Source organism: Micrasema longulum, unplaced genomic scaffold, assembly GCF_059751315.1.
Source record: "Micrasema longulum isolate JH-2025_06_02 unplaced genomic scaffold, ASM5975131v1 h1tg000987l, whole genome shotgun sequence".
Classification (NCBI taxonomy): Eukaryota; Metazoa; Arthropoda; class Insecta; order Trichoptera; family Brachycentridae; genus Micrasema; species Micrasema longulum.
This window is the reverse complement of record NW_028278176.1, coordinates 550,762-578,666: the sequence shown is the minus strand read 5'-3', so window position 1 is coordinate 578,666 and position 27,905 is coordinate 550,762. Positions and strand designations below refer to the sequence as shown.

The 27,905-nt window shown below is 33.3% G+C and overlaps 2 protein-coding genes across 5 annotated transcripts in view; one reads left to right on the top strand and one right to left on the bottom strand.

The window, feature by feature from the left end:
- Positions 1–27,905, bottom strand: part of Flo2 (flotillin-2) — a 704,941-nt gene that overhangs the window by 166,980 nt on the left and 510,056 nt on the right. The gene's annotated exons all lie outside the window — the stretch shown is intronic.
- LOC148277747 (glucose dehydrogenase [FAD, quinone]) lies at positions 1,437–27,804 on the top strand. Of its 4 annotated transcripts, none has more exons than XM_088232482.1 (5): positions 1,440–1,840; positions 2,493–2,654; positions 22,158–22,697; positions 25,680–25,850; positions 25,955–27,804. In XM_088232482.1, the coding sequence occupies exons 3-5, from the start codon at positions 22,490–22,492 to the stop codon at positions 27,466–27,468; spliced, it is 1,893 nt and encodes a 630-aa protein (XP_088088608.1). In that variant the 5' UTR covers positions 1,440–1,840; positions 2,493–2,654; positions 22,158–22,489; the 3' UTR covers positions 27,469–27,804. The 4 variants fall into 4 exon arrangements, with proteins under 4 accessions (XP_088088607.1, XP_088088608.1, XP_088088610.1 ...); XM_088232484.1 differs by having other exon boundaries at positions 1,700–1,840; positions 22,601–22,697; XM_088232481.1 differs by lacking the exon at positions 2,493–2,654 and having other exon boundaries at positions 1,437–1,840.

The window sequence follows — 27,905 nt, the reverse complement described above, 5'->3', positions numbered from 1 at the left end:
TGAAACAAGTCCGCTTTTTTATTAAGCGCTGACTCCAAAAAAGTTTATCGGTTTATTTCATTCGAATATTTAAGTAGAAATTTCATTTATTGGTACTAATACTACCATACGCCATTTCCCCGTAAAGGTAGGCAGAGAGAATGGACCGCCACACACGTCTTTCCTGGCATACATTTCTAGCTTCTTCCAAATTCACACATCTTGTCAAACATGCCCTTCGGTTCTGCCTGCTTTTGACATGAGACCAGACTTAAGATTTTGGTTCATCTGATCATGCCACGTCTTCGTCTCACGTTACCGTTCATTTTTGCCAGATATACTTGTTTTACCATTCTTTCGTCGTCCATTCGTTCTACATGACCAAACCATCTCAAAGACCTTTTCTTAATCTTATCAATTATACCCGACTCAGATTTACACTCTCGCCTGATTTCATCATTCGCAACCCTGTCATACGTCGATTTCCATACAAGAGATCGCATTTCAACCGCGTTCACTCGGCTTTCATCCTTCCTCTGCCAGTTCCACTTCCATATATAAGTGCTGGGACTAAAACTCCGTTGTGCACTGCCAGTTTAGCTTCGATTGACATATTTTTATTAGCAATTACTGTGCTTATTGCGCCGTTCATTTTGTTGCCCGCATTCACTCTCCTTTCAACATCTTTCAACATCGAAAACATGTTTCCCAGATACATAAATTCTTCTACTTGTTCGAGACATTTATTATGCAGTCAGTAACCTCACTTCCTCTTTAAATACCATCTATCATTAATTTATGGTATCTAAAATTCTAATTATTGTACTAATAATTCAAGTAGGACGCGACTTGAATATTCCTTTGCGAGATTTTTGTTGTTTTTTCAAAATATCTGCAAGCCGTTATTAATCCTTTTAGAGGTCGCATTTTGACAGTAATTGGCCAACTTTAATACTTTTTTTATCCACTTTTTATCTACTTTACTTAAGCAGTGTGGGATGATGTTGGATTGGCATGGTTTAGCTCGAAGTCTTAGGTCTTTCATTTTTATTAATAAATTGTGTACAATTATTGTTTTGCCCTTGTTTGTCTTTGCTAAATAGTTTTATGTTCTTTTTGTTCAGTTTCTTGCATTTATGTTTCTTCATGTAACTATTGTAATTGGCTAAGGCCGTATATATAATAAATAAATAAGATTTTCAAACAAAAAAATTGGTTACATCATTGAATTTTTTCGGTAGGAAGCCAGGTAAGGCAGAAAAATACCAATTGAAAGTGAATTACAATTATTTACAAGTCGTGAGCAAGATCGTTCAAAATGCGTCAGGTTTTTTCACTCAGGGGGAAGGGTGCCGAGCAAGGAAGAGAGGAGCCGACGAGAGCAACGGGCGGAGTGAAAACGGTTCTTCGTTCTAGCGACGGCGGTCAAGGCCCCAGATCTGGGTCAACCGACGATCAGTGGAGCCGTGAGCCGCGAGACTGTTGCACCGAGAACCGCCTCACCTGTGCCGTTACGACCGCGAGTCAAAAATTTCAACCTCTTCGAACTTCTGATTTCCTGTGCTCCGTACCGGATCGCGAGGATTATTAAAATTCTGCACAAAGCAGAACGATCATTAAAAAAACAATCAAATTGTGTGATAGCTATTTCGATGCTAAAAACGTTTTAAAATTTGAAATTAATACGTTGTTTTGCTCAGAATCTAAACAGAGTATAAAACAAAGATAAAATGACAGTTACATAGTTATTGATTTGATAATGTGTGAAAGTGGGTTTGAAGCAATTCATTGAAACTCGTGCAAAAATTGTATGTTAAAAATTCTAGGAATTAATCGCATCGTTCATGTCTGCAATATTTAGGTAAAATATGAGAATTTTTAGTAATTTTGTGAATATATTACTACTATGCGAATTTTTTTATATAACAGTAAAATGAAGAGTTGACAGAAATTTGATTACGAGCGAAAAAAAAATTTAATGTTGAAGAATTCTTTAAAATTATTTTGATAATAAATCTTTGTATTATTTTAAGAGCGTTTAATAGGTTTAATAAACAATATTTCGAGTTTGTCCAAATATTTAAAGACTGGATATAGAGTTTATATTAGAAGCACTAACTTTGTGGTTATTCATTATAATAAAATTAAAAAAACAACTTTGTTTTTAACCACTAATTTTTATTTTTCACCGACCGGTTTCAAAGCAAACAAGTTTCTTTGTCAAGGTTTACGTAACTAATGAATTGATTCCTTTTTTAGTATTTAGTGAACATGATAGAAATAAAATAAAAAGGAATCAATTCATTAGTTACGTAAACCTTGACAAAGAAGCTTGTTTGCTTTGAAACCGGTCGGTGAAAAATAAAAATTAGTGGTTAAAAACAAAGTTGTTTTGTTTATTTTTTTACAATGACTGGATTTCACGTCCTAGGGAGTTAGTTATTGATTCAAAAAATTACAACATTACCATAATAAAAGTTCAAAATTATTTTCAAGAGTTGCCTTTTTTGTAGGTGACATATTTCAGTCAGATGTTTCTCATCCGCATCATTAAAGGTTTCAGATCTTTAAATCCAAAAATGTCAAGGGGTGATGGAATATAGACGTTCAAAGATAAGCAGAGTGGAGAATATAACACAGTCTATAAAGTGGCCAATTAAACCAACCAGTGACAGGTAAGCACTGTAAATGCCTAGACTTGTATATTATCTTCTTCAAAATTATCTTCATCTCTGTTGTAATATATTAATCGGTTTATTAAACATTCGAACGCACTGTACCATGACAATTTTTTTTTCTATTGACTGAAATAAATTTCATCAACATCATTCCCTTTCCGCACCTAATGGTGCATACGGCACTGCATTGGTACACCAAACGCAGCGTATCTTGATTATTCTTGTTACATGAAGGTAAGATGCTCAGTCTTACGCTTGAGGTACAAGTCCAGGTACTATGAAATATTCTGGTGTAAAAAAAAACATTTTTAATATTATTTCATCTCAACCATTTTGGGAATCACACCCGAGACCTATCGCATGGTAGGCAAATGCGCTGACCATTACACCACGAGGCCGACACAAATATAAAAAATCACAAATATGTAATTATAAAAAGCATGACAGTTAAAATAGAGATTGACGCAAATAAATGTAAATATCAAAAAATCGAAATGAAAAATTCACAAGTATAATACTTTCAGTATCGTCTTTATTGTTTAGGATAGGAGAAATCAACAGATTCGCTAATGGAGAAATACACCTCAGTTATGAGAACAATTTACCTGATATACACGTCAAGGAGAGAGTGCTGACAATGTGTTTGGTTAGAGAGCGAACCTGATATTATTTATATTTTGCAAACATGGCACTTATGGATATACCAAAGCAAGATTAAACACAATTATAATAATATAGTTAATTGAATTGGCATTTACTTCGTAACACTTCATTATAAATTATTATGAAAATAAAACTTTGTTATAAGTGTTGCATAATTTTATTTTCATACTAATTTACCCATAGAATTAAAAAAGTCCAGAAACCGCATACGCGCATCAACCTGAATCCGACTAAACTGCTCACAAACGAGTAGTTTTACGTTTTGACCATTAGGTGCTCTGTAAACGTTGCTTAGTACGCAACTGCCGATTTAAATTCAGTTATGCCGTGGTGTGTTGTTTACAAGTGTCAAAATACTGCTGGGATAAAAATGAAATACGGTAGGATCACATGTCATGTGTCAGAAGCAAATTCACAAGTAGTATTATTTAAGAATTCGATTATTTTACCATCTGCATCTGTCAGATTGTTGAATAAAATTACGTAGATATTTTGTAAGTATTGCCAGGGTAGACGAATTTTAACCCGGCTTTCTATTAATAAGCCGTAGTGTAATATTTAACGACATTAATTTACTTAATAACTAAATGATAATTTAATGTTTTTTTAAGGTTTGCCTAATCGAAGAACCTGATTTTTTCTACGTACCTGTGAAAGTACCTGAGTCCAGTCAGTAAAATATTTCTTGTTGTAAAATATAACATAACACAAAATTATCTTATATTTGTGTATATTGTTCACGGTCTGGCAACATAACGGGGCCACTTCACGCATGCTCGCAGGTGGGATATCGGGTAGAGGGGGAACTTTTGGACACAGTACGATGTATACAAACTTGGTTCTACGCGCCTTCCGGTATATTAAAATTCATTAGCATTATTACATATTATGGAAAATACTTTAAAAAGCGGTATTATAATGGTACAAATTATACAATTAACCGGCCAGAATGTAATAAACACCAAAATTAAGAAAACTGACTTGAATTTTTTAAGCAATTCGTGATATAATTGATTGGTCATTACCTAAAATAATAAAAGAAGATGATTAAAGAAATTAAGGGCCAGGAAGCTAAAGCTTCTTTGTGCCAGCTTTGAGTAAGTGCTCGGACCAGTGTAATTTATTATTCCCGCAGACCGAATCTGTATATTTTATTGTGACCTTATTTGTCTTTAGATTTCTAGAAGTTTACAAGTGCCTCTTTAACAAATAGCTGCCGCAAGTCAAGAACTTTGCCGCTTTCAAATTTCATTATCCTAAGTATGACTTTTTGCACTATAAAAACTGGATCAAATATGCTAGCAGCGCTGCCTCCCCATCCAATGATACCATACGTTGCCGTTGATTGAAAAAAATAAAAGTAAACACTTTTAAGTAACGACTAATCAATCAACCACGAAGCGCTTTAGGTTCTATAATCATCTTCCGGCGGTCATAAAAAGTTCTACAAGCGCAGACGTATTTAAGAAAAGTGATGTAGTGAAAATTTTCTCTCACACATTAATTCATCAAATGAAATAATTTATCTCACTTTGTATCTCTTTTTGCTTTCCTCCCTTCCTTATACGTATCCTTATTTCAACTTTATATATTTTGATGCTGAGGTATCCTATCTCCAAGGGTTGTACCCACGTGGCCACGATAGTTCGCAACGTTTTCAATTCTAAAGTTCTAAGGAGATGTTTCGTTCGAATAGTAGCGGATCTTCCTTTGATTCCGTCAATAACATTCGAAACATTGTTGATAAAATCAATGATGAAGTTCAGTGGTTTTTTTAATTTTTTTAATTTGTTAAAAGACTGTTAAACTAAGTCAAAAATTATTTTTTTAAATTTTTATATATCGCATTATCGGCGCTACGATTTTTCAAAGTTTTGTATTTCTGAAATAACTCCGCGTGTAACGTCAGAGGTTCATTTCCGCTTATTCTCATTCAGTTCTTCCCATTGGTCCAGAAGCGACAAGCAGACCGGAAATCTTCCAAAGCTCTCAGATCATAGGTTGATTTACATGAACCAGTGACGTCATTTAAAGTAGTGCGTTTTTATCAAAATATTTTTTATTATTTTTTCTGTACATTTTCAAGAAACTTTGAGGTACAATTTAATGTTCTAATTTTTACCCCGCGTAAGAAAACATTTTTTGTATCCAATTTCCCGTAGGGCTGAAGTTCCTCATTGGTTCAATAAAAATAATACAAATTCAAATGGAAAGCAATGAAATTATCAAAATCAATTCGAAAAAAAATGTTCATGATAAATTTTGATTCAAAATGTAATGTTATTAAATGTTTCTAATTAGTTCTTTAGATGTTATTTTTTATTTATATATTGAAAGAAAACAACACTTCCGTTCCAAGCAAGAATGCAACAAAAAACATTTTTAAAGTTTTGAGGAAATTGAGGTTTTACGTATTCGGTATTTTTACCGTATATTTATCAAATCAGGATTTTTGTGTACATTTAAGATGTATTTATTAGAGTCAGCTGTTTAGAAAGATTACGATCATTTATCAGGTGGCATTAGAAAAAACACAGTTTTTAATTTTTGCTAGATATTGTCTTTTAGCTTGGCTTTTATTTTCGACACTTGTGCAATAATATTTCCACACTTGTCCACCCTCATTCCAATATAACACCCACCCTCTCACACACTTACACTCACACAAATACACTAGTATGTATTGTACGTGTATTTAATGTATTTTTGTGGATTTCTGTCATTGGTTTTATTATCTGTATATTTTATTTGTAATATATTTTTTACATGTATTACTGTTGATATCCCCAATAAATAATAATAAATAAATAAATAAAAAATATAAAAAAAGAAAAAACCGCGAAATAACGAAAAAAAACAATATTTATAAATAAACCAAAATTATAGGCCAATTATAGTTTTCTATATATTACTAAAGACAATTTTAATAAAAGAAAAAAAAAGCATACCTTCAAAAAGCCACTCCGCATTATCCCACTAGTAAAAAAAATATTACAAAAATAATAAAATTAAAAAAAAATATTATTCATACTATTTTTTTTCTCGCTTTTTTTAATTAACTAAAAACTATTCCGCCAAAAAACACACGCTAAAAAAACAAAGTACCTTTTATGAAAATATTTCGTTCCACGGTGAAAAGCGAAAAATGTAGGTATCTTTTTAACGTATAACGTCGCCTTTCGTACTATGAGGATGACGAATTTGAAATACAAATGTATGGCATAATTATTATTGTTCACCGTTACCTGTGCCTGTTGCGATCGTCTTCGCTTCGCAATAACCTGTACCAACTAGGGCGCAATATTATACTATTGGAATAAATTCTTTATTTTCACAAACCGAACTACTAACAGTAATGTAAAATCTCCCTTCATTCGCCAAGTGATCTTTTCCCCGCTTTGAAAGAAATGTATCAGTGTCCATTATAAGAAGATTGAAACAGATTTTTCAAGTTCAGTCAAGAATGTATTCTGTTGTTGTAACATACTGAAAAGTTATATTCACAACTAGGGGACCCGACTGACGTTGTCCCGCCCGGACATTGGCTTGCTTACTATTACCTTGGAAAAAGACTTTTCATTGATAAATAGGTACCTATCCAAAATCACTCGCAAACGAGTGGAGGCATATAAAAAAATAAAAAAAATAGGTACCTAGGTTTGTATATGATTGACTTCCAAAACTATAAATAATTAATATTCAAATATTGAATTTAAGTAGGTACTTAGGTACTTGTTTATGGTTGAATTCCAAAACATAAAATAATTAATTTTCAAATGGGTGCACTTTATTCATGAATGCGATTTTCAAAAATGTATTGAATGTCGGCCGGTCGGTCGAAAAGTCGGCCTCGTGGTGCAATAATGGTCAGCACGTTTGCCTACCACGCATGAGGTCTCGGGTTCGATTCCTGACACGGTTGATATTTATTTAAAAAGGGTGTTTTTACACCAGAATATTTCATAGTCCCTAGACTGGTACCTGAAGCGTAAGACTGATAACAAGATACGCTGCGATTGGTATACCGATGCAGTGCCCTATGCACCATTAGGTGAGGAAAGGGAATGATGATGATGATGATGATTGTATGTCAGTTATTATTTTAGTATTACCAAAAATTGCTTATATAATTATAAGGAATGTAAGGAAAGAATCTGATTGGCATCCATAAAAAGCGAATGTTGTTTGTAAACATTAAAAAAAAAAAAATTTTTCCGAACAAAAAACAACATCCTTCAATTTTTTTTGTATATGCATTCTCGTCGATTGCAACCTTGGTAGATCGATGAAAAAAATATTTATGCTTCTATTTTTTTTTTTACAAATTCGATTTTAATATCTACGTACACGCGCAGCGCTAAGATCTACATTTCGCTTAAAACATCATTCAGTGACATCACACGTACAGAAGAATAATGTACATAAAGACGGGGTCTTTTCGCGAATTTCTTATTATTTTTATTCATAAATAAGCGAAAAATTTCAATGGTAACGGTAAATATTTTTTTCGTGCGACGTCAGATAAATTTTCTATAAAGGTTTAAAATATGAATATTTTGAATTACCTGAAAACGAGACGTTTCGCGCCCGGTGCGACAAACGGCACGTATGACGTTTTGGCGCCGTTGTGTCAGCTTTTGTAGGATGAACCCGGTAAAATTACCGCGCCGGGTGGATTGGCGTGGCATGTGTGGAAAGGGCCAATCTTGTGCGCAATGTTTATTAGATGCGCAGTCAGTGGTCATAACGCGTGACGTCATAATGACGTAATACCAACTGCGAACTGTTTTGCATGTGCTCATTTTCAAACCCGAAAATTATAAATCAAATAATTTTAATAATACGCACCGCGCCGGTGCGGAGGTAGCGTTAGACGCGCTATTTCGTGGAATTTTTATTCGCTATATAGCCTTTACGGAAAGGCAGAGCGCGTTTTGTGTTAGCGCATATTGCGTAAACAATTATTCCGTGACGATTTCGAGACGAATGTACCGTGCTCACTTCGTTTTACGGCACATTATTAGAGCATCAAGCGCAAAGTCTATTCGGGAATTGATCAAAATGTTCGAGACAACCGGCTCAACAGTAAGAATAATGAATGATGGCCGCCCGAAATTAGCGAGGATACCAGAAGTTATTTAGCGTGTTAGTGAATCAGTAAGGGAAAATCCACAACAATCAACTCGCAAGCGAAGCCAAGCCTTAAACAACAAGAGGACCACTTTACGAAGAATTTTACGCCACGATTGACATCTAAAAGTCTATAAAATTCAGCTGACGCTAGAGTTGAAGCCGAATGATACCGACTGTCGACCGTTTGAAGGAGATGTTCCCCGGGAAACTCATTTCACGAGGAGGAGACATTGGGTGGCCCCCGCGGAGCCCGGATCTCAGCCCGTGTAATTGAATTTTGTGGGGGTACTTAAAATCAAGAGTCTACGAAGACAATCCAATAACAATAAATCAGTTCAAGCAAAACATTGCAGGGGAAATTAACGCCATTCCGCAGGCAACTTGTCAACGTGTTTTTGAGAATTTGCAAATCCATCTTAAACAATGTCAACAAGGTGGTGGAACCTACTCGGACAATACATTTTTTAAAACTTAGAAATCACTAGATACTGGATTTTTTACTCTTGAAAATAGACGCACTGCATCTGAATTACGCTATTTACATTTATAAATAAATAATAAAGTAGACTCTTTTATTGATTGATTTGGTGTTTATTTTGTAGAACTCCATATTTAAACTTATAATTAGAAATCAAACACTGATTTGAGTCTACTGAATACTTTATTTTATTTTTACAAATATAAACATATAAAAATAAAACTTCGTGACAATTGTTTCGCCTTATTAGGGCATTTTCAAACGAATGTGAAGATTATTTGGATTGAATGTCCTTATATAGTTATATAATTCAAGGTACTTAAGTAGAAAATAAAAATAATCTTATGAACTATAGCATGTACATTAATCATAATTGAGGGAAAAACCGATGGTTAAGGGTGAGGCTAAGTGTTTAATATGTAATGGGGAATTTAGGTATTTATATTTGAATTTCGGGGAAAATATAACAAAGTAAGTATTTATTGACATACAAGTATGTATTGTGAGATAATTAAAGAAGCCTTATAGTTTTGTAAATTTAGATAATTGTTGTCGAAAAAAATATCAATAATATTATAACAGGTTGCTGTTCATTTTAATTTTAAAAACATGATTGAAATATTATGAGAAAATTTATATAAACTTAAATGTATTATCTTACAATATTTCTATTTTTAAGAATTTCTTATCAAAATATATCAATGCAACCGTAACATGATTCAACTATTAATTAATTACGCGTCATATAAGCGTGTACAAAAAGGAACAAAGTGAAGAATAACAGTCTATTTAAATATGTTTAATAGTGGTGAAGATATTAGGTTGGTTTGTTCATTTATTATTTTAAAATTAGGATTATTTAGATATTTATTGATTTCTAATTGTTCAAATATATTAAGTTTACGCCCTTTGCTTTCAACGTGTAATGGGATTGGTTTATTTGAGATATGAATTTTATGATTATTTTCAATTAAGTGATTGGCAAATTGAGAATCTTGTTTTTTATTTTTAAAGAATCTTATGTGTTCTGAATATCTAGTTAAGAAAGAGCGCCCAGTTTGTCCCACGTAAACTGCATTACAGTCATTACATTCAAGTTTGTAAATACCGTTGTTTTTTAAAATATTTATCTTATCTTTTGAGTTTTTTAAAATAGCTCCATTATTATTATTTGTTTTGAAAGCTACGTTTATTCCATATTGTTTTAAAATATTGGAAATCTTTATTGAAATTGGAAATGAAACATTTCTAAGTTCTACAATTATTGATTTTTTGTTAATTGAAACTAGGTATACATTCAAGGCTCACCCTATATAAGATTAATGAAAAATCATAGAAATGTGGTCGCTTATTTAACTAGATTTTATATTATAGTTTAACCAATAATTGTGCTGTATTATATGACAAAATTTATTCAGAATCCTAATCTGATCAGGTCCCTGCCCAGTTTTCTGAACCGTATAATACACCTCGCCCGCTTGTGACTCACGTGTGACACTTTCCATACCAGAAACTCGAAGACGGAGCCGGAGTCACGTAGACAGAGAATGGAAGAATTTGAGAAATTCTTCCATTCTTCCATCGCCCACATTTCAATCGATAAATCGTTCGATTCAAAACCGCAATGTGAATGTTTTCCCCAGCGTGTTATCAAAACATACGAGGGAATTAGAAGCAAACTTTGAAATCTCCACCAAAAACGGAAAATTAGTTATTGACTTAGACTAATGACCTAATAGAGTCGCCCATATGGAGAAAAACCATTCTATGATTATTAACCACGAAGTTAGCTACAGATTACAGCAGGACGTTGGTGACTCATTGCACACGAAATTTAGTACATATAGAACGGCTCTTCTTCTATATTTTATTGGTAATAGTTCTAGATAACTATTTGTTACCATTAACGATGAAATCAGGCGAGAGTGTAAATTTGAGACAAGTATAATTGATAAGATTAAGAAAGGGTCTCGGAGATGGTTTGGTCACGTAGAACGAATGGACGACGAGAGAATGGTAAAACAAGTATATATGGCAAAAATGAACGGCAACGTTAGACGAGGACGACCAAAGAAGACGTGGCGTGATCAGATAAACCAAAATCTTAAGTCTGGTCATGTCAAAAGCAGACAGAACCGAAGGGCATGTATGACAAGATGTATGAATGTGGAAGAGGCTAGGATTGTATGCCAAGATGTGTGGCGGTCCATTCTCTCTGCCTACCCCTACGGGGAAATGGCGTGATGGTAGTAGTAGTTAAAAATTGATTAAACTTCTTTATAAGTGTTTTTTTTTTCTTTTTTCGTTTCTTTTCTTGAATTTTTTCACAAAAATAGCATTAAAAAATTACCACTGAATTGACTAGTTTTTGAATGATGTGCGGAAATGCACACAAAAAAATTGTTCGCATACTTTTTTCTGTGTTTGAATTTTTTTAGGTATGTTTGACCGTTAGTATCAATAAAATTTGTTTAGTAGGCGCTAGAACAATGTGTTATCGTGCGAATAACACCAAATTTATTGTTCTGCGATATTTACGTACTCAGTTATTGAAATTTTTGTACACGCACTAGCGTAATCGTAACGTAAAAATAAAAATGGCGGCCATTTAAAGGGGGGTGAGGTAGGTCATTGTAGGGGAGTGGATTTGTCGATAAAAATACCTAAAAAATACTCCCCCTTAATATCGGTATGTCATGCCCGTCCATATTGTGTATTTTTCAACATAAATATATACTAATTACCTGAGTATTAGTTTGAAAGAATAATACATATTAAATTTTTTTTTATCGTTAAATGCTATACAAAATTATTTTCTTGTGTTTTTTTTAACTGGGTCAAAGTATTTCTAATACCAAATTATCATTTTTTTTCGATAATTCTGTAACTGGTAATATTTTATTTTTTTATACAGTTTATCTTTTTAAGACTTTCTTAATTTGTTAATTAATAATATTGTTTTACCGGGTTGTGGTCCCGTGGTAGTATTGGGGACTCACGGACCAAAGGTCCCAGGTTCAAATCCCACTCTACCACAACTCGATTAAAATTAAAAAAGCTATTTATAATAAGAAAAAACATAAAATCGAGTTGTGGTCCCGTGGCTAGTGTTGCGGACTCACGGATCAAAGGTCCGAGGTTCGAATCCCACTCTACCCTAACTTGATTTCCATTTTCTAATAGTGAATTATTTACAACTCGTTGAAAATGCCCCCAAAATCGAAATATTTGGGTAAATAATAAGAACGCCAATATTTCCTTTTTTCAAAATAAAAAAAAAAAAAAATATCCAAATAAACGCTATTCCCCTAATATCTAATATCTAGTTTTAAAGATCGTATCCATCTCACTTCGCTCTTCCCATCTTTACAAGAACAACATGACAAAAAGACTTGACTTATTAGCTTCATATGTGTTGATGTAATATTTAGTAATCGCTATTAAAATAAAATAGAATTAGATTTGTTAGTTAATTATACCTTGATAAAGGAGCTTGTGTAGCTTTGAAACCAAGCAGTAGAAAAAGCGGTTAAAAACAATGTTGCTTTATACTTCTAGTATTTATATATTTTAAAAAATAAAGTACAAATTTTGACCAGACTGTTGGAATAATGGCTGGCTGGAATATACTGCTTTTACCAATAAGCCCACTGAAGTGCATATACAGAGTGTTCTTTAAACCCTGTCAGATCCGAAACCACGATGATCAGTACGGGCAAGAAGACATATTAGCATATTTAAAAAAATATTTAGAACAAAGAAAATTCAAAAATAATATATATTAAAAAAACATATTGTTGCTTACTTCTGCAGGGGAGAAGCGAGGGGGGCACGGGCGTGCGGTTGACGGTGTATCAGACTTTCCCCTCCCCCCTCCTCGTTTCTCCTCTGCAGAAGTTTTTTTTCTGTATTTTATTTTTGAGGATTTTAATCGTTCTAAAAATTTATTTTAATGTGCCAATATGTCTTCTTGCTCATACTGATCATCGTGGTTTCGGATGTGACAGGGTTTAAAGAACACCCTGTAATTATTTTTACTTGGAGTATTGAATAATTAAATAAAGTAACTCATATTAACCAATGAGAGACTCCAGAACTTTGATTTCAGAAACCTTTTATTTCCGTTTGAATTAAAACAACCTTCACTAAAAGTCTTATATTTTCGATGGAGACGTAATAACGATGATTTATTAATTACCAATACGAATGTGTGTCAATCATGAGAATACTTGTAATTAATTAGCAATGCAGTTAGAACTCAGGTGTAAAGTATAATAGGCAATAATTACAAAACCTCCAGCGCACGTGATAACCAGCACGCGGAGTACAGGTAGAAAGTGTGTGTACTACGGACCCTGAATAACAATGATCTGTGTAGTATGTACCTACATAAATTATCGTAACACCGAACTATTGGAGAAGGTTGCTTCGATTTTTTGAGTGCATTTTCATGGGCGGCAAGTGGAATCACCAAACCTGAGCAATAATAATGGCACAAGTTCAAAATTGTCGTTTTTGAGTATGTAAGTTAGTTCATAACATCTTCAGAACTAATATAAACTTTTAATAACATTGCTATTTTTTTATTAATATTTCTCATCAGCATATTTTTAAAAATTAATTTAAAATATTTCGATCTTTTCTATCTCGTTTATTCCTTCAGGTAACTCATTGTACAGCTTCAATCCCTTGTACAATGAGTTTTGAGATTCTGTTTTTCTCCTCATCGGTAATCTTATTTTTTTTTTATCCCTTGTTTCATATGTATGACATTTTAAGTTAAATTTTAATATTGTTTTTATTTTATTCATCCCCTTAATTATTTTATGCATAAAAATTGCTACATTATATTTAATTTGCTGCTTTACTGTGAGCAAGCCAATTTTACTGTGCATTCTTTCTACATTAGAATAGATATTTCTTTTGAGTATAATCCTCATCGCCTTATTTTGAAGAATTTGTATATTTTTAATTTTTCCTTCATTACATAAAAAAAAAAACAGTTATTTATGTGTGGACATATGATTGTTTTATATATAAGAACACTACTCTTTACATCAATTACATTTCGCAATCATTCCATAAATGAATTTTTTTTTATTTTTTTTTGTTACATATTGAGAATGTGTGTTAAAATTCAAATATCTATCCAAGTAAACCCCGAGATATTTTATTTCGTCCACAGAATTTATATTCAAATTATCAATATTGATATTGTATCCCTGGGGTATATTTTTTCTTCCAATATTCATATATTTTATTTTTGAGATATTTTATTTTAATATGCAGAAATGTAAGTACATAAGTCGATTTTCACAGTCACTGTTATCAATATGTATCGTTTTTTTGGGGTGATCCTGTATAGGTTGGATTTACCGAGAGGGTTATCACTAGAGCCCTTACAAGGCACCGCAGATTAAACAAACCACCTTGCTATAATTAACAGTTCCGAAACTTCTAGATGTAGGTTCTGCGGTGCAGATGAGGAAACTCCTGTACACATTATATGTGAATGTGATGCTTTACATCATAAAAGAAGCCACATGCTTAGGGGACCACTGGTTAAACCCGAGGATGTTGAAGGGCTCGTCTCCAGCTTAATGGCCCGATACTTTACAAATCTGGTCTTGGAGGGGTAGATTTAGCAAAACGAGAACTCTCGCCTTCCACATAGTAGCCGGGCTGTTTAAAGACCTGGGCTGGTATTCCAAACGCTATCGCGGCCGTATGATCTCGTGTGTTTACATACAAAATACACGAGAAAAACTGTTTTCTCGTGCCACGAGAGTGGTTCAGAATTGCACCCCTGGTCGGGAACTATTCACGGGGACTCGTCACAATAAATATTCACAGGTCGCAGTGACGTCAGGAGTTTGATAGCACTGACCACCACCTTAAAGAAAGAATAAGTAGTTTGGATTTGTTGCGAGGTTTCGGCTACCACTCGCATTCGCATTTTGCCATGCTGTGGACAATTAAAGGATTACTAGCCCAGTTTTTGGCGGAAATCAAATCGTAACGTAAGGTTTACGTACGTTTCGTACCAAGATAAACATAACGTTAAGATCTACGTTACGGTCAACGTTACGGCTACGTTACATTTAAGTAACGTTTACGTTGCGTTTACATTACATTTACGTTAAGGTCTACGTTACGGCTACGTTAAGGTCTACGTTACGGCTACGTTACGTTATCGTTACGTTTACGTAACGTTTGCGTTACATTTGCGTTACGTTTACGTTAAGATCTACGTTACGGCTACGTTACGTTATCGTTACGTTTACGTAACGGTTGCGTTACATTTGCGTTACGTTTGCGTTACGTTTACGTTACGGCTACGTTACGTTATCGTAACGTTAACGTAACGTTTGCGTTACGTTTACGTTAAGGTCTACGTTACGGCTACGTTACGTTATCATAACGTTTACGTAACGTTTGCGTTACGTTTGAGTTATGTTTATGATTACGGTTAAGTTACGGTTACGATACGGTTACGTTGCGGTACCGTTACAGTTAAGTTACTCACAAGCCTCACACACGGAGGTTCCCATGTGTGATTTCATGTGAGATCGCAAATGTGATTTTACTCATACTTGAATATTCTCTGCTGTAATCCACCACTGCAATTGGTCATCTTGGCCAGTTGTGGTGCGAAAAATAAAAACGTATACATGATTAAAAACGACTGCATTGATCTTTTTTTTTACTCCACCACTGAATTCGGGCGCAGGCTGTGATTACATCGAGCATTTGATGAAATACCGCGGTTGGTACTGAAGCCTAAAATTGACGACACCCTAAATTATGTCTATGGGACCAGACCGAACAGTTTTGACTGGAATCTGGGTAGGATCGGACCAGATATTAACTACGAGGTACCTACTCCACCCATAAAACAAAAACAGACCTAGTATTTTTACCTTTGATAAATTCACTGTTAATTTTCATACGACGTCCTCTATCGAAATAACTTACAAGCCTAACATGTTTACCACCAATAAAATGTGCAAAAGTTTAAATCGGCCATTTTAACACAATTAATACAGTATTAATTAAAAATAAAAGTGCGCAATTCTTATGCTTGTGATTTTTTATATAAAATATAGTCTTACAGTTTGTGATGTGTGTTGGTATAATGATTGTGCATTACTAAATAATCAAGTGAAATTTAATCAAACAATGCTTTGAGTACGTCCAAATATTTCAGACAGGCTGGATTTCCTCCCTAGGGAGTAACTTAGATCTAAACTTGTTGCAATGGAAGAGTTGAAATGTGGATGTTTAAACATGGGCACAATGGTGAAAGTTACACAGTGTGTGAAGTGGCCACTTAAACCAGCCAATGACAGCCCCGTAAATGCATAGACTTCTACATTTCTTCTCAAAATGTTTTACTTCTCTGTTGCAACAAATTTAGAAATTTTATTAGGTCAAGAATGTTTGTATTTTATTTGTGTATCTATTTTTGATTTATTTTTTAATATCTAGCTTCTACAGTTTACTTTTTTTTTTATGAAACTAACTATACTTCTAAACACAGTCCTATCTTTTATTTCTTTATATTGTATTTTTTTTAAATTTATGTTGTTTATATACTCATCTTCTTTTTCATCCCAACTTTACTACTAAACACTGTTCTATTCCTTATTGCTTTATATTGTATTTTTAAAATTTTATGCTTGTACTCATGTTTTATATAACTATGTATGTAAAAGCCTAATGGGCGTGAAAAATTAATAAAATAAAATAATAATTAGAATTTTAATAATTATTTAACATAATTAAAAAGTCTACAAACTTACTTGTCTACAAACATTTGGACAAAATATTGTGGATAAATCCACCTGGTCCATGAAGAAGTATAGAAAATTAAAAAAATAAAATTCAGGCGTTGCCTAGTGTGTAGGTGAAATAATTCAATTAGATGAATCTTACCCGCATAAATAAAGGTTTCAGCTCTTTAACTTCACAAACATCAACAGATGAAAGAATTTAAGGAATATAGATGTTCAAATATGTGCAGAATGGGGAATGTTACACAGTGTGTAAAGTGGCCACTTAAACTAGCCAATGACAACTAATAATCCATGTAGATGCCTAGACTTTTATATTACCTTCTCTTAAATGTCCTTCATCTCTGTTGTAATATGTTGATAATTAAAAAGTTTCTTATGTGTTCGTTTTTTGAATTAGTGATTTAAATATAAAATCATTAGGCAAAGACAATAATATAATCTCTGCAAAGACGTAAGTAACTGATTTTTTATCCGAATTATTAATTTATATTTAAAATTGTTGCGACAGAGAGGGAAAACATTTTCGAGAAGGGAATATGGAAGTCGGGGCTGGTTCAAGTGGCCACTTTACACACTGTATAACATTCATCATTCTGCCTATGTTTAAACGTTAACATTTCCTTAACTCATCCATCTGTTGACTTTTGAGAAGTAAAAGAGCTGAAACTTCTATTATGTGGGTGAGATTCATCCGGCTGAACCATTACCTACTAGGCAACGCTTGAAAAGAATTTTTCAATTTTTATTTTATTATTATATATTTATTATATTACTTTTATACTTCTTATGCCAGTTATTTAACCAATAATGGTCTGAACAATGACAAATCATAAGCCCCGTGAATGCCTAGACTTCCATATTTTTCCCTTCTCAGAAATGTTTTCCCTCTCTGTTGCAACAAATTTTAATCTAAATAACTACCAAGGGAGGAAATCCAGCCTGTTCTAAACATTCTGACATACTTAACATATTGTTTATTAATTTATACCTTAAAAAGAAATTTATCTTATGTCAAAATGTTTAAAATATGTATGTAGGACCTAGAAGTATCAAATAATGTAAAAACACGTCTGCTTCCTGCAAAATCCTAGATTTCCGCATTTTCCATTAATTTATTTATTTTTGCAGTCACTTGTTCATTTTATAATAATTATTTAATGATAAAAAACGAGCCATAATCGGCAAAACAACGTAAGCAACCTTTTAGGCGAATTGCGTTATTTTAAGTAAAAGTGTTCCTTATTGCCCCCTGCACAAGTGTTAAAAATATCATAGCTCTATAAAATTCACCTGCATTCACATTTAAGGATATTTATTTTCATTTGTCTTCAAAGGTGTAAAAAATTATAATAATCTTCCTAATGAACTAAAAACTATTAAAAATAATATATCAATAAATAAATTTAAAGTTAATCTAAGAAATTTTTTGAACTTGTGTAAAAACAACGTCAAATTTTAATTAGTATGAATGTATTATTGTTTTATGGTTATCTTTTATATATCCTATGTTTTTCTTTTTCTTTTCATGTATTCGTATTTAAAATTATATAAACTCTTATAAATAAACAACTAAAACAGTGTAAGTCACTCTCCAAGCACAAGAGTCCGTAAAAAATCTAGGAGTACAAAAGGATGAACACCTCTGCTGGCGAGCTCAAACTAATGATAATTCATTGCGGCTTAATGGCCGCAAAATATTTTTCAGACTACACTCATTTAGAAGGTTGCAAAAATTCTTACCCATTAGTACTGAATGCACCCTTGTACAAGCATTACTACTACCCATTCTAGATTACGCTGATGTTTCCATGACTGATTTAAGCTGTGAGCAACTCGATAAACTTGAACGACTTCAGAATACATGCATAAGGTACATTTTTGGTCTTAGGAAATATGACCACATTTCTGATTATCGTAGGCAACTGAAATGGCTCAAAATTATACAGCGGAGAGACTACCACTGCCTCTCACTTCTGTTCAATGTACTTCATAGTCCTAACGCTCCTATATACCTGCGTGAAAAATTTCAACGCTTATCAGTTCATGGTTTACCTCTTCGTTCTAATTATCAAGGCACTCTCTTAATACCCATCCACAATTCCTCTTTCTTCTCTAACTCATATAGTGTCCATGCGGCTCGACTGTGGAATCATCTCCCACCCACCATCAAAGATGTTACTACATTATCTCTGTTTAAATCACGTCTGAAAAAACATCTCCTTTCTCTTCCTTAATCTCTCCTCCTTTCCTTTTTCTTCTTTCCTCTTTTTTCCTTTTTCCCATTGAGTAATAGTTTTGATTTAAGATAATTTATAAACAAATACGTTTTTTTCTATTTTTATATACTTTTAGCTTATTAATCTTTTTTCTATTGAATATGTTCTGTAACTTGAATTATAAAAATAAAACTTTTATTTTATTGGTTGGTTGGAAGAAATTGCCATTTGGCAATAAGCCCGACAATATACAAATAACATTATGTACAAAAGTTTAAAAAAAAAAATAAAAAAAAATAAAAATAATAAAAATAAAATAAGAAAGAGTTAGTCTCTTTTTTAGGAGAGTTACAGTGATAACATTTACTAGATGTGTAAAAGTAGTTTTGTTTAGAATTTTACAAAAACTTGTACTTTTTACGAAATTTATGAATAAAAAATAAAAAAAATAAAAAAATATCATAAGAAAACAACAGACATTATAACAAAAAAAAAACAATATTTACAAATAAACCAAAATTATAGGCCAATTATAGCTTTCTATGTATTACTCCGCATCATTCCACTCTTAAAAAAAAAATATGCTGACATGTTATTTTTAAGCTAAGCAAAACAACGTAACTGACGACAATGTAGGCGGTTACGCTAGCTCGCACCACCGTCAGAGTTATAAGCAAAACAGCGTTACCGCCACTATCTTAAAAGCGGAAGGTATTTAAACAATTTGGCTGTCATTTCAGTATTGGCAGTGACCAACTATTTAAAATCCAATTTACCGAATTATTAAAAAAATATATATGGAACAAAAATAAAAAAAAATCTTCTCCTGCACAATTCAATATTTGTCGCTTACATTGTTCTGCCGATTATGGCTCGATAATATTTACATAGATTGAGTAGAGACACGGCTTATAGTAAAAAAATCAGAAATGATCGAAACGACGCGACGCCGACGCGACCGTGAAATAAATTATGCATTTTGCAACAAATCAAAGAGCGAACTTTCTTAGTCAGTCTTAAGAAAGTAAGTACATTCCATGAAATCCGTTGATGAAATGGAAAACACGTGAAACGACAATTTAATATGGACTAATACCTCAAATGGATACATAATAATCACATTATTTAGGTAAACTACTGTAGGTATAAAATATGTAGTAATTAATAAAAATAAAAATTTGATGTCCACCGGTTTCGAGACGCACCCGTCTCTTCGTCAGGACACCAACTACACCAACATTGAACATGGATTGAATCGGTGCGACATAAACATTTCTAGTCTACAAAAACGTAGAACTAATATTGACTCCATATATATGTTCGACATACTAAATGGTATAATCGATGTTCCATCATTACTGGGACAAGTAAAATTCTATATTCCGACTCGTAGATTAAGAAACAATGAAGTACTGTTCATCGATCAGCATAGAACAAACTATGGCCTAAATTCTCCAATGACCCGCCTTTGTCGTATTGTTAACTCAAGACAAGATCTGGACTTTTTTGGTTTAAGTTTACAACGATTTAAACGAGCGCTAAATAAATAGTCCAGATCTTGTCTCGATGTCCCTTTTGTTGTCAATGCTTCTTTCTTTTTTTTAAAAATGTTTTAAACTATTCTTTTATTGTAATATTTAAACCTTATAAATTGTATACATGGACAATGTCCGTTAATAAATAAATAAATAAATAAAATCGTTTGTATTTAAAATTGGATCAAATACTTTCATTGACAATATTTTGAGTTTGTCCATATTTTTGTAGACAAGGACTGGATTTAATTCCCTGGGGAGCTCTTAGTATGACAAATTCAAAACATTGTTGATGGATCCACCTGGCCCATATTTTCAGGCGTTGCCTGGTATGTAGGTGAAATAATTCAATCATATGAATCTCACCCGCAACAATGAAGGTATCAGCTCTTTAACTTTACAAACGACAACAGATAGAAGAGCCAAAAAAATGTAGATGTTCAAATTTAAGAATATGCCTTCTCTGTGTGGTATTCTCAGTATTCCACACACAAGTTGAGGATTGAAAATATTTAGCAAACGTTTTTGAGACATCTCAATTGGAGATCCAGATTTACGGACCTTAACTATAAAATTTCTTGTCATAAACATAATATATTTAGTCTTGAGGATCGTCGTTTGGTATTAGATATGGCGATTTTACATGACATTCTTAATGGACGTCTTGATGGTCCTGTTCTGGTTTCTGAGTTGGCCCTTAATGTACCTGGCTACCGCACCCGTCACACGAATCTATCTCTTTTCCATGTACCAACGGTTCGCACCAACTATGCACAGAACTCTCGCTTGGCGCGTAATTATAATGTATTTTTTCAATGACAAAGATATATTTAACTGCAGTAAACCCACTTTTAAAATAAGAATTAAAAAACTATTAATTGTGAAAAAATCTGTTTCTTTATAAAAAAAATAATTAACATTATAAATTTAAGATGTTTCTATTCACTCATATCAAACACACACTCACCCTGTCCATAAACCCACCCTCACACCCATATACACTCTTTTTTCATTTTTCCCATTGAGTAATAGTTTCGATTTAAGGTAATTTATAAACAAATACGTTTATTTCTATTTTTATATATATTTAAATTTTTAATCTTTTTTTTCTATTGAATATGTACTGTAACTTGAATTATAAAAATTAAACTTTTATTTTATTGGTTGGTTGGAAGAAATTGCCATTTGGCAATAAGCCCGCCAATGTACAAATAATCATTATGTACAAAAAGTTAAATAAATAAATAAATAAATAAATAAAAATACACTCACACACATATTCACATACCTACCTAAACCACACTCCTCTCACTTACCCACGCATTCTCACACACAAAAACTTCCACACATGCACTTCTACATGTATTAATATCTAACTGAACTGGATTTTTATAATTGTATTTATGTGGAAAACTGATTTGGCTTTATTTTATGTTTTTTTTAATGTTGTGTATATTTTTTTGTATTGCTGTAGTTTTTCTGAATACACACAATTTAAAAAAAATGTATTTAAATTAGGCAGAATGGTGAATGTTACGCAGCTTGTAAAGTGGCCACATAAACCGGCCAAAGACAGTTCATAAGCCCTGTGGATGCCAAGACTACTATATTACCTTCCGTAAAATGTTATTTATGTCTGTTGTAATATGTTAATAACATAAACGTTTTTCTTGTTACAGGTAGCATCTAAGTCCGATTTGCCTCATCATCGTAATATGAAAATCGAAACAAGTCGATAAAAAATTGAAAAGCAAGAAATTTGAGCACAATAAAAACTGCAAGAAACGACCATCTCTATGCTGCCAATAATAAAAAAGATAGAGAGGGATAAAGCATGAACAAAAATGAAACCTTCAGAGCCAAAGTGATACATTTTAGTTGAAACAAAGACAAATGGAAATGCAATTAATAGATCGGCGATTCTATAAAAGAGAAAACGCGTAACAAGAACTAAAAGTGATAAATTAATAGATTTAAGTGAAGAAATTGAAGAAGATATAGACGGTTTAATATGAGCGAATTGATAGGAGCGGCGACGGCTCTGGGTGGAGCCGCTGTGACGGCTTCATCTCAGGTAGCCTGGTTTATTCCTATGTTGGTTGGAGCTATAGCATTCTTCCAGTATGAAATGATGGATCCCGAATCCCGAGCAGCAGATACAGAAGCTGATGAACTATTACCAGAGTACGATTTTATCATAGTCGGAGCTGGATCTGCTGGTGAGTGTTTAAAGATAAAATAATAATCCTAAAAGATATTTGTTAAAATCTTTTTCTAGGTCGAAAATCTGTTCTAGTAAATTGCTAATTTATTTTTGTTTTTGTCTGCGCTGCGTATTTATATAGCAAACTTAAATAACAACATTAAATTATTTACACCGATTAAATGTTTTTATTTATATACTTCAAGATCGGGTTGTGGTCCTGTGGCTAGTGTCTCTGACTCACGGGCAAAAGGTCTGTGGTTCAAATCCCACTCTACCCCAACTTGATTCCATTTTCTAATAGTGAGTTATTTACTCGTTGAAAATGGCCCTCAAAATTTAATGTTTGGGTAAATTATAAGAACGCAAATATTTCTTTAAAACAAAAAAAATATTTTTAAAAAAACTTAGTCAATTAAATAAATACGCAGAGGAATCTTGAAGCCTGTTTTTATAAATACTAAATGACTACATATTCCTGATTAAATAACTAAAATCGTTTAATTATGAGTAATAATTACGATTATTAACAGCTAAACCGGGTTGTAGTCCCGTGGCTAGGGCTAGTGTCCTCTAGGACTATCTAATACGTGGATTAGAGGTCCAAGGTTCGAATCCTACTCTGCCTTCCTTTTTTAATAGCAAATGTATAATTTTAACAATGACACAACCGTCTATCCAGCGAGATCCTCACACAAAGGTAAGAGTCTTGCACATAATAAGCTTGGTAAAAAAGAAGCATCTCCCATGATTATTATTATTATTTTGATACCACTCAAACAACTTTATTCCCATTTTTAATAGTGAGTTATTTACAACTCGCTAAAAATATTCCCCAAATTTAAAATATTTGGGTAAATCATCTCTGAGTTGGGCCTCCTGGCCTGTTTTGGTTAAAAATAGCAGAAAAATAAGTAACGAAAGAAAAGTAATTACATCAATTTCCAAATAAATGTATTATAAAAATATTGGAGTATTTGAAAAAATATCCTAAGAATGCACATATATATATTCAAACTAATAATCATTATCACCAATATTTTGAGTTTGTCGAAATTTTTGTAGACAAAGATTGGATTCAACTCCCTGGGGAGCTGTTTATATTAACATATTACAGCGAAGATGAAGAATTTTTTAGAGAAGGCAATATAGAAGTCCAGGCATCTACATGGCTTATGACCTGTCATTGTCTGGTTTTAGCGGCCAACTTATGCACTTTTGTATTGCCTTCTCTAAAAAGTTCTTCATCTCTGTTGTAATATGTTAATATAAACAGTTCCCCAGAGAGTTGAATCCAGTCCTTGTCTACAAAAATTTCGACAAACTCAAAATATTGTTGATAAATTCACCTGGTCCATAAAGAAGTATAAAAATTGAAAAATAAAAATTACATGCGTTGCCTAGTATGATGGTGAAATAATTCAGTCACATGAATCTTACCCACACGAATAAAGGTTTCAGTTCTTTAACTTCACAAACGTCAACAGATGAAAGAATTGAAGAAATAATGTTCAAATATGGGCAGAATGGTGAATGTTACACAGTGTGTAAAGTGGCCACTTAAACCAGCCAATGACAGGTCATAAGCCCTGTAAATGCCTAGACTTCCATATTCCCTTCTCGAAAACTTTTTCCCTCTCTGTTGAAATAATTTTTTATTTATTTATGCACTATTTTTCAGAATAGAAAAGCGCCTTGTAAGAAAATTTAGCGGCGAACACTTGAAGACGTTTTTGTGTTATTAGACAAGCACTGGATTCAACTCCCTGGGGAGTTGAATCCAGTGCTTGTCTACAAAAATTTGGACAAACTCAAAATATTGTTAAACATAATAAACTTATTTGACCACATAGCGCTTTCACCATAGGATCTTCAATCTGGTTAACGGTAATCTGGTTAATGACAGGTCATAAGACCTATAGATGCCTGGACTTCTATATTGCCTTCTCTAAAAAGTTCTTCATCTCTGTTATTAATAGCTATTAGTAGTAACTCAAAAAACTACTATTTATTTAATACAATTCGCAAATATTTTCACATATTCATACACTATTTTTGATTTTTGTTTCATATGTAATTTTCATCAAATGTGACTTTTGTTTCAAATGATTTTCAGACTGACATTTCTCCGTGGAACTGCATTTTAATTTAAATACTAAGAAATACATAAACGAAACATTTTATCAACGTTCGAGTATGTCCAAATGCTTGCAGACTGGCTGGATTTTCTCCCTAGGGGGTTGTTCATATTTAAATAATATAGGTTTCAGCTCCTTTACTTCACAAAAGTCAACAGATGGAAGAGTTGAGGAAATGTGGATGTTCAAACATGGGCAGAATGGTGAATGTTACACAGTGTGTAAAGTGGCCACTTAAACCAGCCAATGACTATACTCTATTTTCTTATAAATTTATTGATATTGTTTTAACTTTGCTGGAATTCCTCTCGTCCATGCGCTTTGTAGCTGCACGATGATTGGTTATCTAGCTTTCATATATCAACTTTAAAATACCTAAATTTTGTAAACGGGGTCTAGAATTCCAATCGTCTGTGCGCTTAGTAGCTGCAAGGCGTGTTGTAATCTTACTCCTTTTTATTATTATTATTTTTTCATTCACTTAATTTATTTGTCAATTTTTAAAATGTGTAAATGGGGGCTAAATTTCTAACTGTCTTTGCGCTCTGTCGTCCTATAATCTAGCTCCTATCTGTTGTAATTTTTGATTGATCTTAATTGAAAACGAGGAACTAGAATCCCAACCGTCCATGCGCTCTGTAGCTGCAAGACGTACTGGGATATTTATTAATTGTACAGCGCCCTTGAGGTGATTTCCACAAAAATGGCGCTTTATAAATTATCCAACTATGTATATATAATGACAGGTCATAAGCCCTGTAAATGCCTAGACTTCCATTTTCCCTTCTCAAAAATGTTTTCTCTCTCTGTTGAAATAAATTTAAATATGAAACATTTTATTTTTAAATAACTTTTTTCAGGAGCGGTCTTGGCAAATCGTCTTTCTGAGATAGAAGGTTGGAAAATTTTGCTTCTGGAAGCTGGTGGAGATGAAACGGAGATAAGCGACGTGCCACTGCTGGCTGCTTATCTTCAACTAAGCCAATTGGATTGGAAATATAAAAGTGAACCTCAAGGAATGGCGTGTTTAGGTTGGTAAAATTAAGTCAAATAAGATCTTAGAAAATCTCGTCAAATAAACAAAAGCCTTCCTTTAAAAACAACGTATCTATTGAATATTTTATTCATGTTTCAGCCATGGAGGGTGGACGCTGTAACTGGCCTAGAGGAAAAGTACTAGGAGGATCTTCTGTTCTTAACTACATGTTATACTTGCGAGGCAATCACAAGGACTATGACATGTGGGAGGCTCTAGGTAATCCTGGGTGGGGCTCCAAAGAGGCGCTGTTTTATTTTAAAAAGTCGGAAGATAATCAAAACCCCTACCTATCCGAAACTCCGTATCATTCCGAAGGCGGACTTTTAACCATCGGAGAAGCGCCTTACCATACACCTCTGGCCGCAGCTTTTGTTCAAGCCGGCGTGGAAATGGGTTATGAAAACAGAGACATCAACGGAGAAAAACAAACCGGTTTCATGATAGCCCAGGGAACTATCAGAAGAGGAAGTCGGTGCTCAACTGCTAAAGCCTTCATCAGACCAGCGAGATTAAGAAAAAACTTGTACATCTCGATGAACGCTATAGTTACAAAAATAATGATAGACCCAGTTACAAAAATAGCTTTCGGCGTAGAGTTTGTAAAGGACAAAATGATTCATCGAATCAGAGCGGCCAAAGAAGTTATTGTATCGGGAGGTTCAGTCAACTCACCGCAGCTTTTGATGCTTTCAGGATTAGGACCAAAAGCTGAACTAGCGAAATTCGGGATCCCTCTAATTAAAGATCTTCAGGTCGGAGAAAATCTTCAAGACCACATCGCACTTGGTGGATTGTCCTTCATGATCAACCAACCGGTATCAATAGTCGAATCTCGCCTTCACACCGTATCTAATCTCATGCAATACGCAGTATTTGGCGAAGGACCTCTTACTATAATGGGAGGAGTAGAAGGTTTGGCTTTCGTTAACACTAAATTTGCTAATGTCTCTGACGATTTTCCAGACATCGAATTCCATTTCATATCTGGCTCGACAAGTTCGGATGGAGGTAACCAGTTGAAAAAAGCTCACGGATTAACAGATAAATTTTACAATGCAGTTTTTGCTCCGATAAATAATTTGGATACATGGAGTATTCTTCCGATGCTACTGAGACCCTATAGCAAAGGTTCTATAAAATTGAGAAGCGGCAGTCCATTCGATTATCCCTATATTTACCCAAATTATTTTCAGGATAATAGAGATTTAGAAACTCTAAGAGAAGGTGCAAAGATAGCGGTGGCGTTATCAAGAACAAAAGCTTTTCAGAGATTTGGATCTCAGATGTCTCAAATTAAGTTTCCAGCTTGTTCACATCTTTCTCTGTACACGGACGATTATTTTGAATGCATGATAAGGCAGTATTCTGCTACCGTATACCATCCTGTTGGGACCTGCAAAATGGGTCCTTACTGGGACAAGGAAGCGGTTGTGGATGCACAGTTGAGGGTGTATGGAGTGCGAGGCTTGAGAGTTGTGGATGCGAGTATAATGCCGAAACTTGTGAGCGGTAATACAAACGCGCCCGTCATAATGATAGCTGAAAAAGCAAGTGATATGATCAAAGATTACTGGATAAGACAAAGCAGAAAATACAGATTTCGCAGTTGATTCGAATATCTGTAGGATATAAATGACATAAAAGTGAAAAATGCCTGCTGACAAAGGTATTTTGTAATTTAGTGTTCCTGAGAAAATAAAATACCATTGACTTTAAAATTGTATCGATAGGTAGATGCTCAAATTATAAAAACGTTAATTTCTGAGTGCATGTTATAAAAATATATACTCTTTTATAATTTTACTATTTGTGTGACATATTAAACTAAGTTTATTAATAATTGTAAAATAATAATATAAGATTTTTTAAATATACAGGATAACACAATTTACCAACAATAATAGATGATATAATAATTTATGTAAATAAATAATGAAAACACTAAAGGCATTAATTTTATTTTCCCATTCATAAGTAATGAACTGCAGAGCAAGCGTCAAGACGCATACCACTAAAATTATTTTTGATTTTGCTGGAAAAAATTAAA